We start from the raw sequence: 25,589 nt of genomic DNA, 5'->3' as shown, positions 1-25,589 counted from the left end.
CCCCAAGTGAATGCCTTTTGTTAAAAGATCCTTTAACAATTCTGATCTGCTCTTCTATTCTTTCAAGTTCAGTTTAAAATTCACTCAAGGACACTGCTGAGAGTAGTATGGAAGTAGGTTGGAGTCTATCCCAGTTGCCATGGGGCGCAAAGCAGGTACGCCACATCTGCATCCAATTTTAGAATCACCATTTAACCTAACTAACTAAATGTCTTTAGACTGTGGGAGGATACCTGGAGATAACCCACACAGTATTAAATCAGTGGTTTGTAGAACCACCTTTACCAGCAATAACTTTAAGTAAGTTTACTCTATGACTCTATTGCGCCCACTCTTCTTTACGACGGTGCTTCAGTTCATTGTGGTTTGCGGACATAAGTGCCTTGAGGCACTTGTTGTGATTTGGCGATATAAGAATAAAATTGAATTGAATTGACATTGTTTATGCACAGCACTTAAGTAAGATTGAGGTCTTTACTTTGCCTGGGCCATTGCAACACAACACGCTTTTCAAGCTACTCTGCTATAAACTCACTAATTGCAAATTGTGGAACCAGGACTGAGAATAAAATCATGAAAAGAAAATGAGCAAACAACAAAACACACACACACACACACACAAAATAACATTAACTCATATGGTTTCAAAATGATGTTTTCAAAAGGAAGTTTTTCATATGTATTTATTATTTTTAGCTACACACCCCAAAATTCAGTATTTAACGAATAAGGCCATTTTAGGAAAAGTCAGAAAATGTGAAACGATGGGATTTTGTTTAAACGGAGTTGCAGAATGTTTGGATTGCCAAGTGGGTCAAAATCACTCGGTGTTCTTTCATGATTAACAATGGAGAACAAAAACATTCAGTAAGAGCAAACTAAAGTATCCAATATTTGGATTAATCCGCCCACCCACAATGTCCAACCAAGATAAAGAGCTCACCTACTTCTTAAGTAGTCCGTCCTCTAACAGACTGGAGCAAAACCTCATTGCATCCACTTGACATGGACTTCTCCATCCGCACGGCAAACCTGGATGACTGCAAGGACATCATGCGGATGATCATGGTGAGCTGACACATCCTCACACATGCAGTCCAGCTGTGTGTGTGATCAGAGGTGGGTAGTGATGAGTTAGCTACACTCAAGTAAGTTTTGGAAAAAAAAAAACTTTTAAAAGTACTTTTATTGCACCATACTTTTTACTTGAGTACATTTGTGAAGAAGAAACATTACTTTTACTCCACTATATTTGGCAATATTTGACTCATTACTTTTCTTTTACACATTAGATCAGTCTTTTCCAAACTGTGGTACGCGGGCTCTCTCTGGTAGTACGTGGGTGTAAACATACACGGCAGACCCAGTGGCATTTTGATGCTTTTTATTAAAGCTTTGACGGTTGCTGTCCACAATACTCACAGAGCTGCAGTTCTCCCGCTGCCCGCTCAACATAACACCAACAACCCAACCACAGGACCCAGTACAATATTTAATTCGGCGGGGCGTGATTGCGGATGCCGTGCAGGTGCGTCCGCCTCCTCTGCACGGCACCGCAGGCCACGCCCCGCCACAGTGGGGAATCTACAAATTTTTTTGAGATTAAATAATATACCATTGTGGAGGTTGTTAAAATCTCCCAATTCTTTTGATCTTTGGGCTGAAGGAAGGACAATACTCGGTGTATAAATGCTCAATCAACAATTATTTTATTCCATACAATTCAACACTTTATGAGCATACACCATCCGGATGGGGAGACATGCATGAAGAGGGTCACAGCAAATCTCAAAATGGTGGAGGGTTACTCAAACTCTTATAGCCTCTGGTGGCCCCCACCTAGTCGTAAAAACCTAAACATCCACATTCTTTCTCTCTTACAGCGCCTAAGTGACGGCCTTGGCTCCCTGTTTTATCTTCTCCTTATGAGATGGGGCAGAAAACCTCTCCGGTATGCTCTGTTCTCTTCTAATCAGACAAATAAGGCCATAACTCTCTGTATTTCTTATAACTCAGCAGTATAATGCATCATAAAACAATATCATTCATTCACAATAAATCAGCAGTCTAATGTAATACAAATCAGTTTAATAAATCTAATAGTTATCACCTCTTCAGGAGAATAATGCAAACTAAAACTACATAATAGTCTCACAATCTTTAATTAGGGGTGTAACGTGGCATAAGATAATATAATAATCTCACAAGGTATACAACGACAACACGTGAGTTCCTGAGGCTCTTCTGGGAGCCAGAGTCAACCAGAAAACGTCTCCCCGAGCGTGAGTCCTCTATGAAGAGCAGCCTTTCCTTATTGCCAGCGGTCATGGATAGGGTTGCCAACCGTCCCTTTAAAAACGGAATCGTCCCATATTGAGCTAATAAGGGACGCACTTTGTCCCGTAATACAGTGAGAATCAAAAGTAGTCTATAAATGTTAATGGAATTAACGCTTTGTTTGAAAACATAATTCCCAGCCCCTCTCCTGCTTTGTGACCAATGAACTGACAGCACACTTATGACAATTCGAGTATGACAATTCAGATTTGTTTCCAACAGGGAAACAAATGCCGACACTGCGGTGCAAGTCTCAGACGACAGTACACCTAAAGCTGGCCAGACACTGCGATTTTTTCAGTCACATTATTCAGCTCCTGCTCAAACTGCACGATTGACTCGCAGGGGTTAGAAGTTGGTAGGTCACGATGCAGGGTCTCACACTATACCGCCCGATGCTCTGATGCGACCTGAGTGCTCACACTGTGCCTCCTTAAAATGAAGGTTATAACAGAAATTCTGTCACTCGCTCGCTCTCTCTCCCTCTCTGTCTTTCACTCACACAGACACACCACCACCATCAACTTTGCTAAATTGCTAATGAAAAACACTGGTCAGGCAGCTGTTGTAGCGGTAGACTACTGTTCCCATAAGGCTGTGTGTGGGGGGAGCTTCCGGGTTACGAGTAAAGTTGGAACACATCACCCGAACACGCTGCGTCCAGTGTCATCATTTATACGTGGTGTCAGAAGTGCGAACGGCGGTCTCCACAGTTTTTTTTCTTCTTCTTCTTTTTCGAGTATAGTACTGTGCAGTTAACTGCTACAGAAGTTTTCGCATTGGTAACCCGAACAAGACTGGCATGCAGGTGAAGCGTGGCCGAGGCTGTGACCGGCGCTAGCAACAGGGCGCGTGCGCGCGCGCGGTCGAGCACGAGCTTCACATGTCGGAAGGAGGAGACGAGGTCGGCGCACCGGAAAGCTTGGATTCTGAACGCGAGGAAGCCAGGGATCCACACGTCACGATGGCGACCACGGTACAAATAACACCCCCAGAAACATTTGACTTTTCTCATCCTGCCGAATGGCCAAAGTGGATCAGAAGGTTCGAAAGATTTCGCATTGCAACTGCTCTTGATAACAAATCAGACGAGTATCAAGTTAATGCACTCCTGTACGCTATGGGAGACGCTGCTGATGATGTTTTGGCAGTTTTACCACTGTGCGATGCAGATAAAAAGAAATATGCAACTGTCAAAGAGGCATTTGACAAACATTACGTAGGAAAACATAACGTAATTTTTGAAAGAGCACAGTTTAACTCCAGACGGCAACAGGAAGAGGAAAGTACAGAGTCGTTCATCACTGCTGTGCACAAACTTGCAGAAAATTGTGCATTTGGAGCACTCAAAGACGAACTCATAAGGGACAGAATTGTAGTTGACATAAAAGACAAAAGACTGTCCGAGCTGCTGCAAATGGACTCAGAGTTGACTCTTGCTAAAGCCACTGAGAAAGTTAGGCAGAGCGAAACGGTAAAGAAACAACAATCAATACTTCACAGCAGCGCGGCAGTGGAGAAAACACTGAACATGGACACAATACGGACAAATACAACACGCGGGAAAACGCAGACGTGGCAAAAGAAAGAACAAAAGCCAATCAAGCAAAGCGGAAAGGAATGTGGCCGCTGTGGTCGCAAGAACAAACACTCATGGAAAGAATGTCCAGCCAAAGAGGTACAGTGTCGAAAATGTCAGAAAAAAGGGCTCTTTGATGCGGTCTGTCGCAGTAGTGAAGCTACAGCGCTACGCAAAGTGACAGAAAATCAGAAAGATGCAGACAGCGAGGATTGTGTGTTCTTGGGTGAAGTAGAGACTGGGAGGTCACAGCCCTGGGTGCAAAAGGTCAAGTTAAATGAGGAAAATGTATATTTTAAACTTGACACAGGGGCGGATGTTACATCTATTCCAGAGGGTTTGTAAAGTCCAGACAGGGATGGTAAGCTGCAGAGACCCAGAAAGAAGTTACTAGGGCCGGGCAGTAACCCACTCAATGTTAAAGGCTGCTTCGAGGCACAGCTAGCAGTGAAAGGGCGCAATGTTTCTCAAGACGTCTACCTTGTGTCAGGTCTAGTACAGCCACTGCTAAGCAGGCCAGCGTGTGAGGCTCTGGGTCTTGTGTACAGAGTAAGCACAGTAACGGAATCGGTGACAAATTTCAGGGCAGCATACCCAGACGTTTTTAAAGGTTTAGGCGTGCTGAGGGAGCCTTATCACATTGAGATAGAGCAAGGAGCTGTACCAATAGCCTTATCTGCCCCACGACGTGTTCCTCTTCCCCTCAGAGATGCAGTGAGAAATGAGCTGCACAGAATGGAAGAAATGGGTGTTGTCTCCAAAGTCACTGAGCCTACAGAGTGGTGTTCTGGCATGGTAGTGGTCCCCAGACCAGCAGGAAAGCCCCCCAGAATATGTGTGGACCTCACACCCCTGAACACAGTAGTCAAAAGAGAAAGACACATCCTCCCAGCAGTAGATCAAACACTAGCGATGATGAAAGATGCTAAAGTGTTCACAAAGCTCGACGCCCGGTCTGGATTCTGGCAAATTCCGCTCACGCCAGAGTCAAGGCCACTCACTACCTTCATCACGCCTTTTGGAAGGTTTCAGTTCAACCGCCTTCCTTTTGGCATTGCATCAGCGCCGGAACATTTCCAAAGGCGAATGTCACAGATGCTGGAAGATTTTGAAGGGGCAATTTGTCACGCCGATGATGTGCTTGTATATGGCAGAGACAGGCAGGAGCACGACCAGAGGTTGCACTGTGTGCGCCAAATGTTTCAGAAGGAGGGTCTCACTCTGAATGAGAAGTGTGAGTTTGCTAAAAGTCAAATAATCTTTGTGGGACACAAAGTGTCAGCAAAAGGCATTGAGGCTGATCCCAACAAGATAACAGCAATCCAGCAGCTGCCGCAGCCTCAGAGCGTGGAAGATGTGCGCCGTCTCATGGGCATGGCCAACTATCTTGCCAAGTTTATGCCACAACTAGCCACAATCACCACACCATTAAAGGAACTGCTAAAAGACAGAAACGAGTGGATATGGGCGGAGCCACAGGAAACAGCATTTAGGAGACTAAAAGGGATATTAAGCTCTCCAGAAGTGCTCGCTCAGTACTCCAACTCAGCAGATACACGAGTCGCTGCAGATGCTTCGTCATACGGTGTCGGGGCTGTTCTCACTCAGAAACAGTCTGACAACTCCTGGCGACCGGTCACATATATCTCAAGAGGTCTCACAGACACAGAGAAACGCTACGCGCAGATAGAAAAGGAGGCGCTCGCTGTAACGTGGGTGTGTGAACAACTGTCATCTTACCTCATGGGCCTACAGTTCACTCTAATCACAGATCACAAACCCCTGGTCCCTCTTCTGAGCACAAGAGGCCTGGACGACCTGCCTCCACGCATCCTGAGATTCCGCCTCAGGCTGCTGCGCTTTACTTTCACCATTGTCCATGTTCCAGGGAAAAACCTTGTCACTGCTGATGCTCTCTCACGAGCACCGCTGGCAGGGCCTCCTTCTGCTGGGGATCTTCAGCTGGAAAAAGAGGTGGAGGTTTTCGTGGACGGTGTAGTTTCCCATCTCCCAGCAACAGATAAAAGGCTGGAGGAGATTAAGTTGGCGCAGGAAATGGATGACCTGTGTAGAAAGGTGGTGTATCAATGTGGGACAGGCTGGCCAGAAAAAGGTAAACTAGATCCAGAGTTAAAGGGGTACTGGCAATACAGAATGGACTTCAATCTAGTCCATGGTCTTCTCATGAAAGGGGAGAGACTTGTGCTGCAGACAGGAAGATACTGCCAGCACCGGAAACGTGCTCGTCATCTCCGAGCATGAAGTAAGGAGAGCCTTCAAAAGAGTGAACACCAGGAAAGCAGCAGGACCAGACGGCATCCCAGGTCGTATCCTAAGAGACTGCGCATACCAGCTAGCTCCTGTGTTCACTGAGATATTCAACATCTCTTTATCTCAGTGGGTGATCCCCACATGCTTCAAAGAGTCCATCATTGTTCCTGTCCCGAAGAAACCCCACCCTGCTTCTCTCAATGACTATCGCCCTGTAGCCCTCACCTCAGTAGTGATGAAGTGCTTTGAACGCCTGGTCAGAGACTTCATCATTTCTTCACTACCAGACACACTGGACCCACTACAGTTCGCTTACCGTCCAAATTGTTCCACAGACGATGCCATCTCTCATCTCCTCCACACATCACTCACTCACTTGGACACTAGAAGGGGGAATTATGTTAAAATGCTCTTCATAGACTACAGCTCTGCATTTAACACCATAATTCCCTCCACACTCACCACCAAGCTGGAGCATCTGGGACTCAGCTCATCTATGTGTCAGTGGATCTCCAACTTCCTAACTGGCAGACCACAGGCAGTAAGGATGGGCGGACATGTCTCAGCCTCCACCACTCTCAGCACTGGAGCCCCCCAGGGGTGTGTTCTGAGCCCCCTGCTGTACTCTCTGTACACATATGACTGTGTGGCCACTACCAGCTCCACCACCATCATCAAGTTTGCTGACGACACCGTCGTGGTGGGCCTGATCTCTGATAACAACGAGACGGCCTACCTGAAGGAGATTAGGAATCTGGAGAACTGGTGCCAGAGGAACAACCTCCTTCTAAACGTCAGCAAGACAAAGGAGCTGATAGTGGACTTCAGCACTAAGCAGGAGAGGAACTACCAGACCCCCGTCATCAACGAGTGCCCAGTGGAGAGAGTGGACAGCTTCAAATACCTCGGAGTTCACATCACGCAGGACCTGTCATGGTCCTGTCACATCAACACCGTGGTGAAAAAGGCCCGACAGCGTCTCTACCACCTCAGACGCTTGAGAGACTTCCAACTGCCCTCCAAGGTGCTCAGGAACTTTTACTCGTGCACCATAGAGAGCATCCTGGCGGGAAACATCTTAACCTGGTTCGGGAACAGCACCATGCAGGACAGACGAGCTCTACAGAGGGTTGTGCGGTCAGCTGAGCGCACCATCCGCTCCGAGCTCCCTGACCTGCACTCAATCTACAGCAGGCGGTGCTGGACCAAGGCCAGGAAGATCGTGAAGGACCTCAGCCATCCCAACAACAGACTGTTCTCTCTGCTGAGGTCAGGAAAGCGATTCCGCTCCCTGAAGACCAACACAGAGAGACTGAGGAGGAGCTTCTTCCCGCAGGCGATACGGTCTCTCAATCACACCACCACACAGTACTGACCCACACATATGGTTCTTACACACACACTGGACTTTCTGGACATTGTTTTTGCACACATTGGTTTTTTTTGCACAACACTGGTCACTATATTCTTCATTTCCGGTTAATACTTGTACAGCTGCTGTTATTGTGTATATATTTATTTATATTTAGATTTCTTCATACATTCTTATATAGTTCTATATTGTGTATTGTGTATTTTGTTGTACAGTTATTTTATTTTCAACTTTAATTTATATATTTTATCTTATTCCTTCCCAGTTAAATTTACCCTTCATTCTAATTTGTGTTGTACAGTTATTTCATTTTAACCTTAATTTATATTTTATTCCTTCTTAGTTAAATTTACCCTTTTTAATTTCTCATATTTATTTCCTATCTTATTCATAGCCTTTTCCTTTTTTGTTTTCTTTAGGTCACGAGCAGTTGTCCAAGCATTTCACTACATATCGTACTGTGTATGACTGTGTACGTGACAAATAAAAATTTGAATTTGAATTTGAATTTGATACCACCTCAAATGAGAGCGGAGGTTTTGTCACGTTTGCATGAAGGCCACCAGGGCGTTTCAAAATGCAGGGCCAGAGCAAAAGAGTCTGTGTGGTGGCCGGGCATCTCAACCCAAATACGTCAAATGGTAGACAGGTGCGAAACATGTCAAAAACATAGGTTATAGTGCCGTGAACCAATGCTGGCAACTCCTGTTCCCGACCGCCCATGGCAAAAAGTCGGCATGGATCTGTTCGAGTGGTCAAAGAAACACTTCCTGCTGATTATTCATTTTTTCTCAAGGTACATTGAGATAGCTGAACTGAGACACACAACTGCAGAGGTCACTATTAATGCTGTAAAAGAAGCCTTTGCAAGACATGGTGTTGCCGAGACTGTGGTATCGGATAACGGGCCGCAATTTTCATCAGAACAGTTCAAGCACTTTGCCAAAGAGTACCAGTTCACACATGAAACGAGCAGCCCCAGGTACCCCCAAGCCAACGGGGAGGCAGAACGCGCTGTTCGTACCATTAAAGACTTGTGGAAAAAGCACTGTGACTACACCAGAGCACTGCTAGCGTACAGGGCCACCCCACTGGAACATGGGCTCTCGCCGGCGCAGTTGCTTATGGGGAGACACCTGTGGACCACGCTGCCACAAGCTGTGGCAAAGCTGGTGCCAAAGTGGCCTGACCTACAGGTTTTTCGCAAAAAAGATGAGGAGGGGAGGCGTGAGCAGGCAAAACACTACAACCGCAGACATAGAGTCAGACCGCTTCCGGAACTATCGTCAGGACAGAAAGTGTGGCGCGATATGGCAGCCTCGCTTCTGTCAGTCTGCCGCAGGGCAGCTGTGGCTACAACCGTAGCTTGCCTCCACCAGTGTGTGAATGTGAGAGTGAATGAATAGTGGCATTGTAAAGCGCTTTGGGTGCCTTGAAAAGCGCTATATAAATCCAATCCATTATTATTATTACCAGATCTGGTCGAGTGGTGAGACCTCCTGAAAGACTGGATGTGTAATTCTCTGAAGTTATCCATTCATACCCTATTCAAAGCTGGGTTAAGCTGTCAGAGATGTTTACAATAATGTGTTTTGTTTAAATGTAAGTGAACAAATGAGGGATGTGTATAATTTTCACGTTTCATGATGTTCCCCATTTCTGTTCTAGTGAGCTGTTTGAGACGTTATGAAGTATGTCTTTAGCTAAAAGGAGGAGGTGTAGCAGTAGACTACTGTTCCCATAAGGCTGTGTGTGGGGGGAGCTTCCGGGTTACGAGTAAAGTTGGAAAACATCACCCGAACACGCTGCGTCCAGTGTCATCATTTATACGGCTGTGATTGAGCAGCAGTGTAAATCCAACTATTTTCACGGTTGTTGTGGTCGTGATAATTTTGTGATGCCACATCGAAAAGGCTCGGATGAGCTTTCCAAAGTTCTACAAGTTGTGCCTCCATCGCTTGTGTCCAGATCACATGCTGCACTGCCATGCTGCTCCGTCTTTTTCACCGACGTTTACGTGTTTGCGCTTGAGCAGTGTGAGCGCTTCTCGTTACCCCACATATACTAAAATACTCATATACTCATATACTCAAAAATCGTCTCAAAATAGGCCAAAAATAACACAGTGTAAGCCCAGCATTAGAGCAGCAATGTTTGTTCACCTCAGAGAAAGAGGGAAAAAAAGGCTGCAAAAGTACAGGGAGGAATGGGAAAAGGGCTCTCTGCACCGGGGCTGTGATCGACCGTGGCTGCTGGGGCTCTGTGGGTCCTCTCAGCCTGGCTGGGGGGCTTCTTTGCCTCCCTCCTGCTGTGTGCCCAGCCTAGAGGCTGCGGTCTGTGACCGTCTCCCGGTGCAGACGGCTCCCCGTGATAGTGTTTCCTCACCTGGCTCATGTTCAAGGTTCAAGGTTCAAGGTTCTTTATTTGTCACATGCATAGTTATACAAGTATAACACACAGTGAAATGTAGCCTGACACGCTCCTCGACATGTGCAAAAATTGGGGGGGGGGGGGGGGGGGGTGTAGAGGAAGAACATTACATATATATATATATATATATATATATACATATAGTATATACACTGGGTGAATGTGCAGTAGTAGCAGCAAGCAGGTGAATTCTGTACATTAATATGAATAGACATCTGACTATTTTACAGGATAGACAATATAAACATATTTAAAATTAAAGGAATTGAAATGTACATTGTGCCTTGGTTTAGAGTGTCTGGAAGAGTCCTGTCTCAGTCAATTTGAGTCTCTTGAGTCTCTCTGTCCTTGCCCGGAAGATGCGGAGCCTTCTACCAGATTGCAGAAGTTGCAACAGTTTGTTGCCAGGATGGGACGGGTCCTTCAGTATCTGCGCTGCTCTAGTCCGGCATCTCCTGGTGTAGGTGTCCTGAAGCAGGGGGAGAGCAATCCTGCAGCAGCGTTCTGCTGTATGGATCACTCTCTGGAGAGCTTTTTGGTCCTTCACACAGCTGTTCCCGAACCACGATGTCATGTTCTGTGTGAGGATGCTCTCCACAGCGCCTGTATAGAAAATCCTGAGGATCTTTGGAGAGACCCTGAACTTCCTCAGTTGTCGTAGGTGATACAGGCGCTGCCTAGCCTTTTTGGTCTGGACCTGAATGTGGGCAGCCCATGTCAGGTCTGAGGAGATGTGGACACCAAGATACTTGAAGGACTGCACCCTCTCCACTGGAGCTCCATTGATGATAATGGGCTTGTAGTCTCTGTGCTGACCCCTTCTGAAGTCCACCACCAGCTCCTTGGTCTTGCTGACGTTCAGCTGGAGGTGGTTGTCCTGGCACTACGATGCCAGATTCTTCACTTCATCCATGTAGGCCGCCTCATCGTTGTTGGAGATGGCACCCAACACCATGTGTGCCCAGCCCAATTTTACTCTTTAAGTGTGTGTGTGTGTGTGTGTGTGTGTGTGTGTGTGTGTGTGTGTGTGTGTGCGTGCGTGCGTGAGGGGGGGGTATATGTAACCATGATCGTTCATGTTAATGAGAGTGTGGGGAGTGAGTTGGAGGGCGGGGTGGGCTGCTTTTAACCATGTAAAGCACTTTGTGCTACATCTTTGTATGAAAATTGCTTTATAAATAAAGATTGATTGATGTTCATCCTCTTCATCCTGTTCATCCTCTCACTAAAAAGAGCTGGATCTTCGGCTCCCAACCGGCTCTTCAGGTTGTTTTGTTGCTTTAATTAATTTATTATCAACAACAATATAAAATGATGCACAAAATGAATTACCGTAATTGTCGGGCTATAAGCCGCTACTTTTTGCACAAGCTTTGAACCCTGCGGCTTTTAGTCAGGTGCGGCTTTTCTCTGGATTGTCCATGATTTTTGTCATATCGTAAGACGATTTGTTTTGTTTGTTCCGCTGTTGTACGGCACTACGTTGCCTGGCGGAAGGGCATGTGATCAGACACACAGTTCAAGAGTGGTATGTTGGTCACGTGTCCATCCGCCAGGCAACATAGTGCCGTACAAATAGCGCGAAAAACAAACTTCAAAGTAGCGCTACACGTTCAGCCGGAGGCGTGGATGACAAGCGACAATAAACTTGCGAAAAGCAAGTTATGCTCAACTCCACCGGTGGAATCTGACAGCGTGGAAAAGTGTGAAAACATCCACGATCACCAACGGATTTCGAAGGGCTGGACTGCTGCATGATGGAGAGGAGGACACCGCCACGGCCCTTCTGAGGGTGTTCGACTCTGACACTGACAACGAAGGAGAGAAGCTGAGAGTGGATGACGAAGCCATCCTGAGCCTGTTCATTTCCGACACTGGAGAAGAGGACTTTGGTGGTTTTAGTGTGCAGGAAGATGGTGGTGAATGACTGACTTTTCTTCTTGTTAAAGCCGTGTCACTGCACCTGAGCCTAAAAGGTAGTCCGAATCTATTTTTCTGGTGTGCTATAGGTTATTGTTATGTACTACATTTGTTACTCATTTATGAAGCACAGTACATGTTTTGTACTTGTAATTACCGCTACTTGTACATATACCAAAAAAGTTGTGCAAATATGTACCCATAACTTGTTTTTCAAAATATTAATAAAAGGGGTGTGTCTCCAAACAGCCATCTCTTTCCTGACAATTCCCTTTGTGCATATTCTCTTACATATGATAAGTCAACATTGAAACACCTGCGGCTTTTAGTCAGGTGCAGCTACTGTATGTACAAAACAGGATTTTCCCCTGATTTTAGCTTGTGCGGCTAATATTCAGGTGCGCTTTGTAGTCCGGGAAATACGGTACTAATGTAAAAAAAATGTGGTTTTATTTATATATGTTTAATATATAAATGTGCTCTTATTTATTCACTCCACATAAATTTAAAAAATAAATTATAAAATACAAAAAACAACTATTTACAATTCAACTTTTAACTTTTTGACTATTTATATTTTCAGCTTTTTCCTTTTAAACAAATTTAAAGTAAAACAACACAAAACACTGCAAACCATAACACAATAAAATATACATTAAAATATGCAAAACAAAAAGAAGATCCACATTCTCTGTCATATAGGCCTGGGATGGTTTTGTGGGAGAGTTTTTTCCTGCTTGGAATTGCATACATAGGATTCACTGCATGAATAAACTTTCTGAATCCTTTATCATCTGCAACTGAAAATACTTGTGGATGATTACTATACCTTTCTAATGTGACGATGTTGTCTCTTGTTGTTGCCCCTGGCTCTCTCTCTATCTCCTGCTCTGTTCTTGTGCTACTGCCAGTGTAACTACCGCCCCTCCCCTTTCTGCTCGGCAAGCATAAAGCTGTGTCTGCGCCCCTCCCCCCTCTGCTCAGCACAAACACAAGGCTCACGTGCAGCATGAAGCGAAAAAAAAGTGAGAGAGAGAGTGTGAGAGAAAGGGGGAAAAAAGAAATACGGCTCCGACTCCCGTCGTTCATGTCAATGATCCGGCTCTCGTTTTCTTCGCGACTGACACATCACTAGCCAGCACAAACAGCGGCCTATTCGACAAAGATGACTTTTTTGGATCCATGGGGTCAGGAAAGCCAGAAGCAGGGGAGCTGGAGAGGTACCATTCATGTCCATTCACTGAAGGTTCGGATCTATTGCATGGCTTTCCTCACATCAAGAAGCTGTCAATCAAAGTCAATACAGCTGTTGCACACTTGGATTAAAATGAATTGAAACCAGTGTGGCTTTGTGAGTTCGCCTTTACTGCATCTTCAAATATATACATGGACATAGCACAACGTTACACACTTTTGCAGTCTCACACAACTCTTATAGGCGCACTGCCTTATGGGTAGTCTTTAAACTCAAATCACTAATATTTCTTACAGTGTAACAATGAAATAAACATAAACAAAAGATAGTGTGATCCACCAGTCTATATCTGCTGTGATTACAGCCCGGTACAGGTATAAATCCACAAAAGTGCCACGAGGTTTCCGCACAAACTAATGAATTAGATCTAGCTGCTAATCGTTAGCATCACGGCTAATTCACATCGCTACCAATAACTTATACACTAATGGCACATAGTGGGGATTAACGGCCAACTTTCCCACATTCTCTGCAACCCCGTGGACTCATCTGTAGATACATTTTAAGTTATTTACCATCTTGTATCTGCTTACCTGCAAATATATACATGGACATAGCACAACTTTACACACCTTTGCAGTCGCACACAACTCTTATAGGCGCACTGCCTTATGGGTAGTGGCTGGGCTTATTTACTCCCGCTAGAGCTGCTCATTTTAGGGGATACTCCCTCTTGTGGTGTAACGGAGGAATAACTACGCTTCCTGCACTATGTCATTTTTGGAGACTGGGGCACACATTATTTTACCACAATCAAAGAAAATACAGATTTGAACAATCAGACCATTTAACTAACTATAATATTGTAACTAAAGATTATGGGGGGTGTCCTGTTTTGTCCACAATGTCTTTCTTGTCCTTACACAGCTCTTCCTGCATCTGGAGCCTGTGAAGGACTTTTTAGTCAGGCAGCACTCCTGTTCACTGCTAAACAGTTACAGCTTCACAGAAAGAAACATGAGAGCAAACTGCTGCTGAAGCTTAACCATCACTTCACTGAGTGGAGAAATGGCATATTTTTTCTAAATATGCAGAAAAAAAATGCACACCCATACAATTTATGGTAAAGTGAGCAACCTTGTATGTACATATGTTGAAGTTGCCTCGTTTAAATGTTTTCGCTGAGGCTGCTGTGCCATTTGGATCAAAAATGAATACAAAGTTTACAGCATATCTTGTCACTGGAAATGGTTTGCAATGTTCATATATTCCTATGATTTACTGTAGGTATTGGTTAAAAAAGCTTTATGTTGTGAAAAACTGAAATGTGGAAATTAGAATTGTTGTGCCTTATTTTGTTGATGTTTTTACATGTTTATCTATTTTTAAATGTTTGAGAGTATTAAAAACACAACTCTGCAGTTATTATTAGATTACTGAGATATTATTGGATGAACTGTGCTTGTCCTGCTTGTTAGTTTTATTGCAAACAGGCTAATAAACTCCCTGTAAATAATGTTTTTATTGTTGGCTGAGGAACAGTGAAGTCCTAATAAATGATGGCAGCTGATCCTATTTATGATTTTCTCCAGGAACTGGCAGAGTATGAGAACCTGGCAGAGCATGTGAAAGTGACCCAGAAAGGTAATGTATGTAGCGATGTCTCAAGTTTCTGTCTTGACTTTAAATATATTGTTTTATTTAAAAACAAACAAACATGAAATCCAAGGTGATATCTCAATAGAGGTTCAGAGCTGAGTTATTGTAGTTTTTTTCTGTTATTTATTTAATGTTATTTTGACTATTGTTTTTTATTCAGTTTAGTTTACAGAGTTGATTTTCTTATTTCACTTTAGTTTTTATTGTTTGAAAAGGTTTAGTTTTAGTTGATTATTTATTAGTTTCAGTCTTAGTTTTAGTCTTTTTCTAACTGTATTGAGGACATATGTCAGAGGCCAGATTTAGGAAAATTATTACAGGTATGACAATAAAAACACAAACACAATATCACATCATTATGAAAGCAGTTAGCTCACAGTCTCGTAGACACCCAAAGTCTCAAGAAACACATCCGTCAAAGCAGACAAGTTCTAATAACGTTTTGGGTTTGTTTTTTTACCACATTTTTACCAATCAAACTCAGAAGTCTAGTTTTTATTTTAGTGAACTTTTTTTTTCCACATCTCACATTGTGTTTTATGTTTTTGTTAATTAACTATAAGAACATGGTTCAGAGTTTATTCTTGCCCTTCCAAAAATCTTTTGTAAAACACAGAAAGAAGATTTTTAATATCTTTATCTGCAGCTGTAAAATAAACTGTGAACCAAAAAAGATATTCAGCTGACATTTTGTTAAATGTGTATTTCAGCTGCTTCAGGAAAGGTAAGCTTTGCATGTCAATGGTCATTAAAAGAACAGTACTGAAAATCTTAATCCACCCCTCATTTCTTATTATTTTGCTGGGAAAATGGGAAATGGTTGCAGCAGTTTGTTGAATCATGCAAATACGTCATTTTGTGCCTCAGTAAACAGTAGAAGGATCAACTGAAGAGCACAATTTCTGAAGGCAATGTCTTTCAGGTAATGCTGACTTTGTCACACTTCTCTTTTCTTCTGTTTTTTTTTTTTTTTTTTTTTTTGCCTGTCCCGTTTGGCTCTTTTGCGATCAGAATTGTTGTCTAAAGGTAAAGAAAGATGCCCAACGGATTTACTTTACCAAATTGACCATCCCAGCCTTGCCATAATGGTCCATTTGATTCACCTTTTATTGTTTATTTTATTTTCACTTACTGAATATGGGACAGACTTGACTGGGGGAAAGAAGGGGAGAAAGAAAGAGGGAAAGAGAAACAGCTGAGAAGAGGGATGGGGGAGAAGGGCAAAAACCAACAGAATGAGCAGAAAAAGAAAAAAAAGAAGAAAAAAATAGAAAAAAAATGCATAATGTATTTTCTTCTGTTTTTAAAGACACCTTGCACAAAATGCTGAGATATGCCAATGTTTGAGGTAATAGCTCTTTAGAAGTCACCTTGTAAAAAGGTGCAAATAGTGCAAAAAGTTCTATTTTCTGTCTGCCAAATTGTGTTACCATTGGTGGGAGCAGCACTTGATGATGATGATGATGATGACAATGATTACAACAGGCTCATAAACTGGCTAAAGTTAGAATTTAAGATAGGTTTGTTGCTAAATTGTCATTCATTCTTAAGTTGCTGGTTCATCTTTTCAGTTACGGGTTTGATCCCTTAAGTTAGGCGCTGTCATGGTCTGGGTGAGCTGTCTGTGTTTTTCTACTACTTCCCTGTGTATTCACCTCTGGGCGGACCACTTGTCAGTCCACCTGCTCAGCTCACCTGATGGAGATTCAGGACAGTCAACAGTATAGTGCAGTATTTAAGAACAGCATCCACATCTCTTCTCTGCCAGTAGCAGGCAGCATTGCTTCATGCTCATTGTTTCTGTGTTGCATATACCTCAGTTTCCTTGTGCCTGTAGTCAACTCATGGGACTCTCACTCGAGTTACCTGCAGCTCCCATTTCCAGGACACTGGTCACCACCACACCAAGACTCTTTGTCACGGATTAACTCCTCACCACCTCCGTGTCCACCTACCTTCACCTCTTCTGGATATCTTGATTAACAAGGTCGGACCCATGCAAACTGGTCACTCTCAGCTCTCTCTGGAGGAGCGGGAACGACATTTTCGCACCCGCGAGTGTTTTTATGTGGTTCTCTCAATCACTACCTCGCGGTCTGCCCAATTGGGCCAAAAGGCTCCACTCACCAGTAATTCTGGGTGTTGTGGCGAATCCACTTAGCCAAAAAAATGGATCGGACATCAATTGGAGAAACGATAGTCTTTATATAAGGCTTCAAAAGGGGGAATGTACAACAAATAAACTGCTCGACATCAGAGCAACATATAATGGCTTCCCAAACTTTCTTTGCTAGCTAAAAAAACCCCAGAGTAACTTTCGTCTACCACAAAGGATTCTGGGAAACGCAGTTTCTAATGAAAATAACTGTTAAATGCTCCCTTTTAGCAGAAAATTAAATCTATAATTAACAGCCCTCACTAAACATGTGACTAACACTTAAATCACTTACAAAATAATCAGAATGCTGTTATCAAACAAAACTGCAATAAAGTTACAACATCGGGGATATGGGCGGGTGGATCTCTAACTCATTTCAAACACCATTTTCTAAAACCTGTGTCTCTCAGTGTGAACCAGACCACTAATTCCCTTCATGCCCTCATCAATTCTGGGGCCAAGCCAAATCTAACAGACACTACGCTGGCCAAGCAGTTGCATTTGCCCCTAATTCTGCTTAATCCCCCCCATACGTACCACGGCGCCGAAGAATCAAGTTTTTGCCCTTATCACCCTCCAAACCAAGCCTGTCTCCCTAGTCACGTCTGGCAACCACCGGGAGATGCTCGCATTCTTCACATTCATGTCCTCTGACAACCCACTAATTCTATTAATCCACATATTGACTGGTCTGGGCAAAACATCACTAGCTGGAATGTCTTCTGTCTTGCTAATTGTTTAGTTGCTAACTGTTTCACCTCAGCATTTCATATTTCAATGTCTTCTGGAAAACCGGTTGTACATTAAAGCAGATAAATGCTTTACGGCATCCTGGTTGAGATTTTTTTTCTCACACAGTACCCCAATTCACCTCACAAATCAAAAACGCTTTCTGCTTAGCTCTCTGGCCCATCCAATCTCAGCTCAGGCTACCACAGCCAGACCGAGAGACTCAACCTGGAGCTAGAGTCCACTCTCTGCTGCATCACAACACATAATCTGCCAAAATGGTCATCACACCTTCCATGGGTTGAGTATGTGCATGATTCCCTCATTTTATCTACAACTGGTTTCCCCTTTTGAAGCTTCTCTAGGCTGCCAGCCGAGGTGGAGCTTGCCATTCCTTCGGTCCAGCATCATATGCAATACTGTCACGTCTGAACACGAACGCAGGGGGCATTGCCCACCTGGAACCATCAGTCAAGTTACATTCAGAGCGTATTTCCAGGATGCTGGTTGCCACAACAAGACTCTTTGTTCTGCTTCTCTGTCACTGATAAACTTCTCGCAACCTGCCTGCCCACCTGCCTTTGTTTCTTCTGGATCTCTGTATTAACAAGGTCAACTCTCTCCACTCATTCACCTTCCAGGATGCTCACCCAGCCATTTCCCCTCCTACCAGAGCCATACTCACTCCACCTGCCAAGTAAGACACAAATCCAATCATTCCCACGATTATCAGTCTTTGCCTCCCTCACTCCCTTCCTAACCACACTTTCCATCTGTCCACACTTCCGCTACTTCAGATCCTCCCATTCCTTCCTTGTAACAATTTTTCACATTTACTGTATGTTCAGCAACAAAGCTAGGGAGAGAACCATTTTGCTGTTTCATGTGTTTGAATCTACACTTGGATCCACATCCACATACTGGCCTCTGAGCCCCCATGACAAGTGCCTTTTTTGTTTTTGCTTGAACGATTCAGTGTTGAAATAAAATCTAAAATTCCTCTGAAAATGCCCAGATATAACTCGACTGAAAATTTATGAAAAAACAGCGAATGTAAAAGATAAATTTTGACTGACCTTCAGAAAGCTTGGAGAACTATTGCTCAAGACCATTTAGAAAAGAAAAATTAAAGAAAATCTTGCTCCTTGGAAGTAAAATACTAAGGAACGAAGGGTGGCTCAACACTTTGGCACAGTACCATAAATAACACCCTTTGCCAAATGAAGTTCAATGACATCACATACCCAGAATTGCATATTAATTTTGTAGTAATGTGAACTTTGTAATATCTGGTTTGTAAGTCTGGTTTAAGCACGGCAGCACGGTGGTTAGCACTGTTGCTGCACAGCAAGAAGGTCCCGAGTTCAGTTCCACCATCAGGCCGGGGTCTTTCTGTGTGGAGTTTGCATGTTCTCCCTGTGTTTGTGTGGGTTCTCCCCGGGTACGCCGGCTTCCTCCCACAGTCAAAAAATATGCAGTTAGTGGGGATAGGTTAATTGGTCAATCTAAATTGTGAATCTGTGAGTGAATGTGAGTGTGAATGGTTGTCTGTGTCTCTATGTGTTAGCCCTGCGACAGACTGGCGACCTGTCCAGGGTGTACCCCGCCTCTCGCCCTATGACAGCTGGGATAGGCTCCAGCGCCCCCCGTGACCCTGGAACGGATAAGCGGAAGACTCCGAAGTCTGGTTAAAAACTCCACTGCTGTCTCCTATATCTCAACAGGTGCACTGTTGATAGGTTTGTAGCTTGAACCTATTCGCTGGAACGTTGAAGGCAATATAATTACACAGCAAAGCAAGACACGAGTAGGCAAAGTTCTTCATGTTTCTCGTGCACGGGAGAGAACCGGACAAACGCCATTCCTTCGCTTGACCCCAGTTGCTCTCGTTCGTTCTCCTGTAACACTGTTCTTTTATTGAGGTTACATGAATATGCATAGGTTCATTAACATATGACGTCTACATACAAACAAAGAGTATCGTGTGTGTGTGTGTGTGTGTATGTGGTGTGATTTGTGTGAGGTCAAGATGTGACCCTGTGAAGACTCCCCAAAGCTGGTGCCAGGCGTCTAGCAGATCTATCTAAACAAAAGGCTCTTATACTTGAAGAGATATACGTGTGTTTGCTATACCATATATCAACAAAGAGAAGATAGGACCTCTCTGATGTTCCTAGACTGTGGGTGTGCATTCTAGTGTGGAATACACACCAAGCCTTTACAGCCTGCTAAAGATCACAGTCCTATCACTACACAATTGATTATACACCTCTAAGCATATATGGTTAAATATTTCTAAGCATAAATGACAATCAACAATACAAAACCTAACAACTGTATTGCCAAAGAATATTAGTTCACTCATCCAAATCATTCAGTTCAGGTGATCAAATCACTTCCATGGTCATGGGTGTATAAAATCAAGCACCTAGACTTCCAGACTGCTTCTACAAACATTTGTGAAAGAACGGGTCATTCTTAGGAGCTCAGTGCAGTATAGTTCCGTGATGGAATGCCACCTGTGCAACAAGTCCAGTCATGACATTTCAACATATTCCCATATTCCACTGTCAGCTGTTTTTGGTATTACAACAAAGTGACTGACTGGGCACCAGCATAAGAACTTGACTGACCTGCAAAGTCCTGAAGTCCTGACCTTAAACCAACAGAACAGCTTTGGGATGAATTAGAGCAGAAATTCTTTTCATACTTTCTCACACTTCCTCATTCCACCACTAAGTGTCTTTGCCCTCTTTATTCTGTCCAAAACACCAGTTTTGGTAGTACCCGTCAGAGCTACAACTGTAAAAGGTTCTCAATGTTAAATATAAATTAAATGTCCCCGTTTTGAAAATATTCTGTAATGTGTAACTTTAATGTCAGTAAAAAAAATTAGATCTATTATGTTTAGTTGTCTGTAATTTCTTTTCAGACTTGGAGCAAGATGGCTTTTCCAATAACCCGTTCTTTCATGGCATCATCGCTGAGGTGCCAGAGCAGCACAGAACAAAAGAAGGTGAGGAAGATCATCTTACACAGTTTTCACACACACTGTTTCAAGCTACTATCGAACAACTCTAACCCAGTTACTTACTGTTAAGTCAAATTGTTGAATGTGTCATTGTGTTTCTTAAATTTGTGAAGTCTTAGTTCAAGCAGTAGGATCAAAGCCATTCCTTTGATCCTGACCACCTCTCCAGCCACTCTGTGCTGGGGGAGGTTTTATTGCAGATACATCCTATCTGAAAGATCTGTTTCTTGTGTTGTACGCTTCCTGCTTTTATGGTCCTTTTGGTGAGCAGGAGGTCACACAAACGCAGGACAGCTGCTCTTTGAAGGATTTAGGATAGAGACAGGTGATGAGCATTATGCTCCACTGCCTGGTTCTGACCAAACCTTTCCCTTGTTAGCGAGATAAAGACCGGTTGAAGATGATCTGTTATGTCGTGTGTTCTTCATGAGGAATAAGTCTCTAAACTAGCGGGGCATGTGGAAACACAGACCCAACACTTACACAAACTCGAAACTGATGGGTAATTGTTAAATAGAAGAAACTTTAAAATGAACCTATGCTGTCTAAAATCTTAACAAACTCCTAAAACTACCTAGCCAGCACTGATCTAAAACGCTGCGGAGCAAGTATGTTTAGGATAAAACATCAGCATGTAAAAAATCTTGTCCCACTGAGAAATTCAGTTCTCTGTAAAATAGAATTTGTGGTTTTCAGTGCACTGACACTAAGTGTGCCTCTAAGTTTTAGAGGGAACATGAAGTCTTTGTCGCTCATCAGGGAAAGACAATACGAGAGATAGTAAACAGTCACCTTCTTGTGAGGTTACATTTATAAAGGCTGTTGCACATTAAGTTTGAGCAACACGACAAATCCGATCATTTTTTTCAGTGATATAAAGGAAATGTTACATAGTTATGTGTTTACAATAAAACATTATGTTATTAATAATCAGTGTTCTGAATATTCACCGACATTAACTCAATCGGAAGGAACAACAAAACAAATATAAAGATTTAAGAATACTGAAGCTGTTAACCGTAAACTGTAAGCTAGCTTACTGATATTTTTCTTCTTTCAGGACACAGGAAGGTCGGCTATACACTTTACTTCTATTCCTACAGCTCGTTTGTAGGCAGAGCCATTTATATGGAGGACTTGTACGTGATGCCTGAGTTCAGAGGTACAGTACAGCCTCTGAGAAGATGTCACATCATCGCTGTGCATCTGTATTTGCACGAAATCTCAAGTAATGCACATGATCTGTCTTTCAGGGAAGGGTGTTGGTAAAGCACTAATGACCAAGGTGGCACAGGTGAGTAAAACGTGTGAACACTGTAGAAGATAAACCTTGAGGATTTTCCTATTTTCAATATTTGCACAAAAAAATGATGAACAGTGTCTCAGAGGTAGCATACAGATCTCAGCTCAGCAGTCATTCCTGTCTTCCTTCTTGGTTTTGCCCTCCTGTAGCTGGCTCTGGCTGCTGGTTGCCACCAGCTCAACTTCACCATCCTGAACTGGAACAAACCATCGATGGACTTTTACCTCGGCCAGGGCTGCTTCGATGCCACTGCTACCATAGGCTACCACTGCATGCGCTGCGAGGGGGAGGCGCTGAAGCAGCTGGCTCAGCTTTAAAACAACCCTCATGACTTTGTGACCTTTGCAGCCATGAAGTCAGCCCACGCATTGCAGGGATGGAGCACCACTCAGTGGCCTCTTTCCAAAACTTGACAACTTAAGCTGGTACCACTACATAGGTTGTCTAAAGGTCTGTGCTCATAGGCTGACAGTGCAGCACACCTTTTAAAATGAATATAGTTGAAATATGTTTATATCCACATAAATGGCATAAAATTGGTTTTCTAACTTAGTTGCACTTTTACTCTCAGGTAGTTGATGTTCCAGTCATGAGAAAATGATTTTTATAATAATGTGTATAACATCATAGAATAAAGCTGATTTTATACATTTCTCCTGAGTATGTTTTTGCAAATACTTTTTGACATCTAAAATTATTGATTGATTGAAAATGAAGATAACACTGTTTATATTGTTTTTTACCTTTATGCTTTGTGTGAACAACTAAGGTGTGTTGCTTATGAAGTGCCACAGAGAAAATTACATTTTATTTATGTAATTAACACATTTTGAACTCTTAAAGAAATATAACAAAAGGAAAGACACCCAGCTGAACTAAAATGATCCATGTAGCAAACAAAAACTGTTGGGAGCCGCCACCCTTATATCGCCTTTGGGCTTTTGGAGCCTTGACCTGACTTTTAAAAAATAATTGGGAAAAAAAGCACTATGCTGCTAAAAAATTAAAAATAGATATTTGCAAAATTCTGCCTAAATGTGTATTTTACCTGGTTAATGTGCGTGGCGGGCGTGGTCTGCAGCGCCGCTCCAGGGGAAAAGGACGCACCTGAGCGGCACCCGCAATCACGCCTCGCCGCCTTAACGTCTGTGCTCTCTATGCTGTTGTTGGTATGTGTCGGGCTGTGAGTTGAAAAGCTACAGCCGGTGTTCCAGATCAACTGGCGTTTAGATCAACTGGCGTTGGTCGAACAGATGTGTGGCAGTCTTGCGTTTCAGGAGCTGCTACCGACAAACCAGCAAAAAAAACGCCAAATGTGTCATCTGTGACACTTGTGAGGTTAACACACTCCGTCAGTCTTGATGCTGTTGAACAATAATGTTTAAAAACGTCGCGAGTTTACCTGGTGATATCCTCATGCGCGACGCGATCGCGAAAACAGCAAACAATTAACACCACGCCGATGTTGTTCACGGGACAGCAAGAGTAAACGATCGGGAGACTCGTCGTTATCGTCCCCCTCGCACGTTTTTATTTCTCTGGTTTCAGCGTTTTTGCTGCACAACTAAAGCGAGCAGTTTACTTTGTGCACTAACATGGACTCGAATCAACCAGCGCCACCTCTGGCCAAGTGCCACAGCCTACAGCCAGATCAACTTGTGACACACATCTGCACCACGTTTGAATTCGTTTCATGCACAACACATTTGTACCTTTCAATTTTGTCTGTTTGTGCGTCATGCAAATAAACCTTTAAAATGAATGAAATGATATCATGTATCTATTTTGGACCACATTTGTAAAAAATTCCAAATTACATACACAAAGTCATAGGAATCACCACCCCTGTTCATCATGATCTTAATATTTTGGCCCATAAGAAAAACGTCTTGAACAAAAATGACACATCAATATTTCATTAGTGTTGTCACATCACATCCTGTAAGCATCGTCTGTCTGTGTCTTTTCTCTGCAAACAAACATTTTAGAGGTGGTAGTTATATACAGTCTGTATAAGTGTGGTTAATCCAATAAACATTTGTAAGGAGATGGCAGTTACTGTGAATTTACAGGAGTTACACAGTGATTAGTAATAAACAGTCTCCAAAACTTTCATATGATCTTCAATTTGGAATCCATCTACTGACTATCACATAGCAGCTGGAGCAGTCTCCAATGGAGGTGAGTCCACTGCTGCCACCTGTGGCCAAGAACCATAGCCTACTACTAGATTAACTTGTGACACACATCTGCACCTGCTGCTATGATCACATTGAGTAGAGGCTGAGTGGCTGCACTTACCCCTGGTACATCCAAATCTACCCACAAACCTGTTGAAAGACGCAATGCCAGCAATGTGCAGCCTGACTCATCCTGATTCTAGATGTTCAGCACACACACAGACACAGAGGTACTGTTTAAGGTTTAGTTTTAACCCGAGTCACTGATCATTTACAGTATTACAGAGTCTGGCAGTCTTTGCAAGATGTACACATTACTGTAAGTTTGTAGCTGACTCTCAGGTGTGACAGGTGTGCCAGCAGGAAAGAGGCTCAATAAACCTGCATCCTGCGGTTTGTCATGCAGGATTAAAAGAGCCAGGCTTTGTTCACACAGCTAGGATTGTATTTTACACTGACCCTGGGTCAGTATAAGTGTCATACAGTTTAAATGAAGTACTGAAACTGATGCATTGATGCAATGAAGCTAATTAGGATATTTACTGTCAATCTGTGGCAGCGATAAATCACTTTACTGGAAACTTTATTAACTAGTAACTTCATTAGTCCATAACAGAAGCTAATATTTCTGTCCTAACGTGGTTTAAAAAGTAACAGCTTTACTACAATATAATCTAATGCTCACACCATAAACGTTACCACATTAACATTTTTGACACTCACTGACTTTTAATAGTCATTCTATAAATGCTGTCCATTTAAATGGTCTTACCTGTAAACACTGCTGTATTCACCGGATTCCAGCCAGAGTGGATTCTGGAGTCTTTCCACGCTCCTTTTAGTGATCCTCCATCTGGATGGATGATAACAACCTTCTGAACAAATTAGCAGGTGGAGATGGCCCATATCTATGGGACAGATTTGTGCTAATAACGCACATTGTATGGACTGATAACATCCAAAGCGGGTATGAATAAAGTGAATAAAGTCACCCAGTCACTAGCTGTGCCATTACCCAGCATACATCACTCCCTCCATCAATGCAATAATCGATACAAAAGTAAATGCCTGTAATTAATTTATCTGCTTTTTCTCAGGTAGTTGTTTACATTATATCATTTATTGTGTTCAGTATACGTCACTACAATGTGTTTTCGGAAATATCTAAATATTTCAATTAAATTCAATTTTATTTAAATTTAAATTTTAAATTTAAATCCCAATGATCAGGCGACAGCTCAGTTCTTGTCCAAGCAGTTCATCTTTACCAACTAAAAGCTGTCAAACCTAAAATGAGGACGTGGGCTCAGCTTTCAGAAATTGTTCTGAAAGCGAATTTAAAACTGTGGCTTTAAAATGTTCATGAACTGTTACTCTGAGCTGTTGTTTGTATGTCCTTACCAAAATGGTTACTGCAAAGGACTG

At 43.0% G+C, this 25,589-nt stretch overlaps 1 protein-coding gene across 2 annotated transcripts in view; it reads left to right on the top strand.

Annotated features, from left to right (window-relative positions):
• LOC309703252 (thialysine N-epsilon-acetyltransferase-like) overlaps window positions 1-23,687 on the top strand; it is a 36,348-nt gene extending 12,661 nt beyond the window's left edge. The window contains exons 1-6 of one of the 2 annotated variants that reach the window (XM_082527989.1): window positions 968-1,068; window positions 14,697-14,748; window positions 20,583-20,666; window positions 21,742-21,843; window positions 21,935-21,975; window positions 22,134-23,687. In XM_082527989.1, coding sequence (XP_082384115.1) covers window positions 1,006-1,068; window positions 14,697-14,748; window positions 20,583-20,666; window positions 21,742-21,843; window positions 21,935-21,975; window positions 22,134-22,301 — 510 coding nt within the window. In that variant the 5' untranslated portion in view covers window positions 968-1,005 and the 3' untranslated portion in view covers window positions 22,302-23,687. Of the gene's footprint in view, window positions 1-967; window positions 1,069-14,696; window positions 14,749-20,582; window positions 20,667-21,741; window positions 21,844-21,934; window positions 21,976-22,133 lie in introns of those variants that run through there. The other variant, XM_082527988.1, reaches the window with a different exon arrangement.
• Window positions 23,688-25,589: the final 1,902 nt, after the last annotated feature.

The sequence above is a fragment of the Aulonocara stuartgranti genome (assembly GCF_965226115.1).
Source record: "Aulonocara stuartgranti genome assembly, chromosome: 3".
In the NCBI taxonomy this organism is placed as follows: domain Eukaryota; kingdom Metazoa; phylum Chordata; class Actinopteri; order Cichliformes; family Cichlidae; genus Aulonocara; species Aulonocara stuartgranti.
This window is presented reverse-complemented; position numbering and strand designations above follow the sequence as displayed.